At 33.8% G+C, this 6,000-nt stretch overlaps 2 protein-coding genes across 16 annotated transcripts in view; both read left to right on the plus strand.

Moving 5' to 3' along the window:
• LOC121121966 (tight junction protein ZO-3) overlaps positions 1–1,526 on the plus strand; it is a 173,516-nt gene extending 171,990 nt beyond the window's left edge. For all 15 annotated transcript variants that reach the window (XM_071890126.1, XM_071890129.1, XM_071890140.1 and 12 more), the window contains 2 exons: positions 67–332; positions 583–1,526. In XM_071890126.1, coding sequence (XP_071746227.1) covers positions 67–332; positions 583–1,210 — 894 coding nt within the window. In that variant the 3' untranslated portion in view covers positions 1,211–1,526. The remainder of the gene's footprint in view (positions 1–66; positions 333–582) is intronic.
• Positions 1,527–3,375: 1,849 nt separating this feature from the next.
• On the plus strand, positions 3,376–5,651 carry LOC121121968 (DNA damage-binding protein 2). Its single transcript, XM_040716970.2, has 2 exons — positions 3,376–3,763; positions 3,937–5,651. The coding sequence occupies exons 1-2, from the start codon at positions 3,574–3,576 to the stop codon at positions 5,208–5,210; spliced, it is 1,464 nt and encodes a 487-aa protein (XP_040572904.1). The 5' UTR covers positions 3,376–3,573; the 3' UTR covers positions 5,211–5,651.
• The last annotated feature ends 349 nt before the right edge of the window (positions 5,652–6,000 follow it).

Below are 6,000 nucleotides of genomic sequence, written 5' to 3' on the forward strand. Positions count from 1 at the left end.
CCTGCATATATATAATTAATATTAAATAAAATATATAATACAAATGCTTTCATTCCCTTTTTTCAGTCTGCATATGATCATAATGGAGGAACGATCTACGATACCTACAAGTCACTCGATAATGAAATGATGACTCAAAAAAGCACTAGTAGTCTACAAATTCCTCATGAATCCTCCAGACATACACGAGCCGTATCACAGGATCCCAATGCCACATACCGACGTCAATACAGCAATGGCTACGACGTTGCCCCCAAGTACAATGGAAATAGTCAGCAACAGCCTCCTCTATCCTCCTCCAATAAGTCAAACGGCTACGACTCTAAATATAGGTAAGAAATAAATCATTCATAACATAGGAGCATCCGCAGGATTGTTTATATTTATTTCTTTGCTTTTTGAACTTTTTTTTTTCAAATATTAAATTTTTTTGAGGAAAATTTCCCAAATCCATAGCTATTCACAGAGTATTAAATTTAGAAAAAAATGAAGCATTAAATTTTCTAGTAAAAAGCAAAAATTCCTCCTTCGGTGCCTCCGTAAAATGATGGTGAATAATTATTTATCTCTATTATATTATAGATACGCAGATTACAAGCCTGTTCCTCCCCCTAAAACTGCTTCCTATAAGCCAATCCCTCCGCCAAAGCCTAAGAGCTACCCAAGGACACAGTCCCAGCCTCCAAGCATCGAAGGAAATTATATGAACTCTGGTCCATACTCCAACAACTATACAAATAATAGACAGTCTACTGGCTATGATGATGGAGACTCTAATAATACAGGGTTTGACTCTGGTCATGGATCCTCTTTGGATCGAGACTATTACGGAACGACGGCTACGAATGGAAACGGTGTTAATACGAATAATAACCACATAAATAGTGGCGGTCTTAGTAGTAGTAATAATAATAATAATAACGCCAATGCCAACAATGCGAATAACAACGGCAGCATGGGCATGATGAATGGACTGAGCCGTCAACATCAGTACTACTACAACATTCCGAATAGTAGTGGCAACACAAATGGTAACAACTCAGGATCCTCACCCAAACGGAATGGAGGTGATGGTCTGGACTTGTCAAACAGGGAATATCGTGGCTCTGCCTTTGAACTCTACAAGAAACCCCTGTCCTCTTGCCCGCCACCACCATCCACTTCACAAGCTGCTAATTACTTCAATGGTCATACGACTATTGGACGGTAGCAGATTACTCCAAATAACATTAGCATAAGCGCATTCAAATCATCATCCATACAGTTGAACTTTATCTCCTCTTTCAGAGGTATCAATTATACCTCTGTGAGTAACCATACTATTATTCTACCTAATTAATTAGTTATTATTATTATTACTACAACAAGAACATCATAATTTAGCCCTTGTTACCACGTGTCTGTATATATACTTATATATAAGCTACGTCTTGATTTTTTATTATAAATACAATTAAAAGAATGGTTCCGATATATTTTATATACTATATATAATAATAGACGAAATAAATTAATTATTATTATTAGACGTAGTCCATTAATTATAAATAATGAAGCATTATCTTCAATTATCTAATAAACTCGATGATTAACCGTCCCTATTTCCAATTTACACCATCTTAACGCACTCTTAAACAGTATATTCATATTGAATGTCCATAACATCACAAAATGAATTCAAAAGGACTACTCATTTATTTCAATTCGTGGCAAATAACTAAATATTTTTTGATTTTATAAAATCGGTACAATATGCCTATGAAAATTTATATCCCTATTCATTAGTAAAAACTGTGTGTCAGGGGGAACCCATCAGCCTGAAATTTGGCTAGTGAATACTTAACTGCGTCCTCAAGAATCTAGACTAGTCTTTCTTCAATAAGCCTAAAATTATCTTTTTTTAAACAAATATTTTATCAAATGAAGAATGAAAGAGGAGATAATTATAGATCTAATTTACATCTTTGTAAATCCGAATAACCTCAGGGGGAGGCTGTTACCAAAAAAATATTACATATACTCAGAAAGTCATCAATTTCGAGCAACTTTTGTTCCTATAAATATTTGATTTGGGGTATTACTATAAGTAACTAAAGTACCCTTTAGATGTAACCTTAATGAATTTGCCCTTTAAATTGAATTCCCAAGATGAATTCTGAAAAGGAAAGGATAAATCCTTCGTTCTCGAAGTTTGTAAATTCAAACTTCAATATGTGAAATACAGAACCTAAAAAACAAATAACCTATTTTGGCATTTTTTTAAACCTATTGTTCCGACTCAATACTAATAACATTACTTATAGATTGTATAACAATAAGTTCCCTGAACCATGAGAATAGTGTTGTGTCAGTCCTTATTTATTGGGCCACTCCTGTAGTCTTAGGATCGGTACTAACGACTATTGGTTCTTCGGACTATGAGTATTAGAACGGATTAAAATCATGTCGTTACACCTGAGACATCTGAAATGCCACATCTCAAAGTCATAGTATTTCCAAAAAACATATTAAGAATTATAGTCCAAATACATAGCTTTAATCCAGATATGGAATAATATCAGGGGCGTCCGCTGTAGTCCCCCCCCTGCAGCTCTGAATATCCTGTAGGTGTATACCTCCTAGAAATCACAGGATCCTGAAAGAGAAAACATTAATTTATGTATAGTTCCATTTTGTATATCCCCTCAATTTTCTCATTTCATCTTAATGCATTATCATAACATGTAAAAGCAGATTAAAACATGATAAGTATTGTAGTTTGTATTTAGAATGACAATTAACTTGGCATTTGGACTCTTTTCTTCTCATTGTTCCACATACTTCAAAAAATAATATAAAATTGGACGAATATAACAACATCAAATAGCGACAACTAAATGTTAAGGTCGTTTAATTCGCAATGAAGGGATATTGAATAAGGCAGGGATCGAATGGAAAAGGTTATCAGTTCTAGAATAATATATGAAACGCATTCATTTGTAGTTGATATTCAAACATCCACGAGTGAATGAACAAAGTCAATTACTCTACTAATTTTTTGCGAGAAGAGTTTGTTTTAATAATCTCTTCAAAATCTTGCAATTCCCTTTGTAGAAAAATAACTCTCTCCTACAAAGGGTGGGGAGAGAATTAATTGAGATTAAATATTTGGTAAAAGAAGAAGTGGAAGCATTTCCTAGGACCAATTACTCAAAAATGTCATCTCCAAAAAATAAGATATGTTAATCAAAGTGCAAAGATATAAGATATTATAAAAATGTCTTGGAAGAAAGGTTGAGTGAATAATAATTTAAAAATGTTACGTTTTTTATTTTTTACAAAGAGTACGTGCTGCCATCTCACGTTCACGGAGGATCTTATTTCATAAAAACAAATGTTATGTAATTTATGTGACGTAACCAATTTTGTAGGGATGTTTACATGACAACAGTTTTTACTCATTAGTTATAAATAAGATATACACATGTAAACTAAATACAAATCCTTTTCTATCACTAAGAATTTGAGGTGCATTGCATTATTAAAATTATTCCGGGAAATACTCTCTTCACCAACTGAGCAATTATCAATCGAATGACCCGACGAACGATTCTGAAGCGAGTCAATTACTCGAAGAATAAAAATGAAGAAGATGACGAGGACTTTGTTCCGACCAAAGTTGTTCGAAGGAGTCTGAGTAATTCACAATTGAAGGGGGATACGGACATCGAACCTGGATTTAGAAGCAAACTAGCATCCATTCTTAAAGATACAACATCAAATAGTATGTTTTTTTTTGTTTTTTTAAATAAAAATATATCTATCAATAAATTGTTAAATGATCATATTATTAATTATCAATGACTCGTACTGCTCTTGGTATTTATTAATAACTAAACCTATGATTACTTGCTATCAAATCAATAACTATATTAATCATTAATTTATCTTTCATAGATCGGATGAAAGAGAGTCGTAACATACTCACAACCATCAACAAAGCAAACAATGGCATTCTTCATCATCGTGTCTCAGAGTCACTTGAAGAAAAAGCCCGTTCAAAGATCGTAGAGAGTCTAAAGAGCTATGCTGTATACAAGTCTTCGAGTCCCTTTGAAAAGAGAATTACGGCCATCACATGGCATCCCACTCAAACATCCCTCTTTGCAGTTGGAAACAAATGGGGAAGCATTCTCCTTTGGAACTACGAGAATGACAAAGATTTTAATGCTTATGTGGATGGAATTGGCCCTGGGGGATCCATTCAAAACATTAAATTTCATCCTACTCGCAATAACTTGGTCTATACCTGCTCAATTGATGGTACAATGGCCCTCAAGAACCTCACTGAAAAGGAGGATCATAATATCAAATTGTTTCAATCCACTGATTCCTACGAACGATGGTACACAGCCTTTGATGTTTCATTTCCAAACAAACTTCTCGTATGTGGAAACAATAAAGGGACCATGACTCTCATGACGAGTGAGGGAGAGGATACCGTTTGGGAAAAGAAGCTTCATAAGGGTAAAATACACGATATTCGATTTAGTCCTCGTGAACCTTGGCTCATGGTATCAACATCCATCGATAAATCCCTTAAAATATGGGATATACGAAATGTCAAGGAAAAAGAACCTCTGGTTCAGATACTTCACAACAAACCCGTTAATTCTGCTGTATTTAGCTGCGTTGATGGTACGAGAATACTCACAACGGATCAACATTCTGAATTAAGGGTGTACACGGGTCCTCAATGGACCTGCCAAAATATCATTCCTCATCCACATAGACAGTTCCAGCATCTTACTCCCATGATTGCTACATGGCATCCACTTGTAGATTTAATCGTTGTTGGACGATATCCAGACCCTAAATTTGAGGATTATGTAGAAGGTGAGGCTCGTTCAATTGATTTGATTGATCCAGACAAGGGCTCAATAGAATTCCAAATGTCTATTCCTACGGATAATCGCATTGCTAGCCTTAATCAATTTAATCCAACGGGAGAAGCCCTTTTATCGGGAGTGGCAGGCACCGTGAACGTTTGGAAAAGTTCCTTCAAAAGACAAATGGATGAGAATATCCTTGAAAAGTATGAGGAATTTACATGTTCAGCAAATGAAATAAAGATTGAGAAGTGGCCTGACTTTGGCTCATCCAAGTATGGAGGAGGAACTAAAAAAACCAAATCGAAAAAGACGGCGGGAACTAAAAAAACTAAAGACTGAATATATTTTTTATTAAAATAAGTATTTTGAACTGAACAAATTTTTTACATTTATATATGAATGTTTTATTTAAATTATGGTGCATTTGACTATTTAAATATTTTATGATATTGTATTGATATATATTCTATACTCTTCAATTTAATTGGGAGATATAATGAATCCCCACTGATAATTAATAAGATAATTAATTCCAAATATTCCATTAGACATGTGAAATTTATCAAGGAATAGTCAATGATATAGTAGTCATTGAATGAGTCTAAAGAAATTGAACGGAACATTTTCAAACTTCACGGAGCCTATTATTGACAACTTTTAATATTATTGAATGGTCATTCAATTAATCGGATAATTTAGTAAGTTACAACATTAAACTTCTAAATACTCTTTATAAATCATGATGAGTGGGCAGTTCAAAAATAAAGTATTGCGAATCAATTTCTCTTGTATTATTCTTACGTGTCACATCGTTAAAATATACTATTAACTACTGCCCACATGACTTTGTGCGCATCCTAAGTAGGATTTACCAAGTGTTCATCGTCAATAACCCATTATGTTCAACCTTGAATTTATATGAAAAGTAATGGATGGATTAGAAATAGACGTAATAGTCAGGCAACCAGACAATTTAACAATAAAAATATTTATAGTTTTAAAAAATATCACCTTTCGATATTTTAAAAAAAGAAACCCAAAAATAATGTGGTCACCCTTACAATTTGAAGACAGTCTTGGAAAAGAAGAGCTTACCTGTCATACCGTTTCATTAGAATAGCTGAGCACA

The sequence above is a fragment of the Lepeophtheirus salmonis genome, chromosome 7 (genome assembly GCF_016086655.4).
Source record: "Lepeophtheirus salmonis chromosome 7, UVic_Lsal_1.4, whole genome shotgun sequence".
NCBI lineage: Eukaryota > Metazoa > Arthropoda > Copepoda > Siphonostomatoida > Caligidae > Lepeophtheirus > Lepeophtheirus salmonis.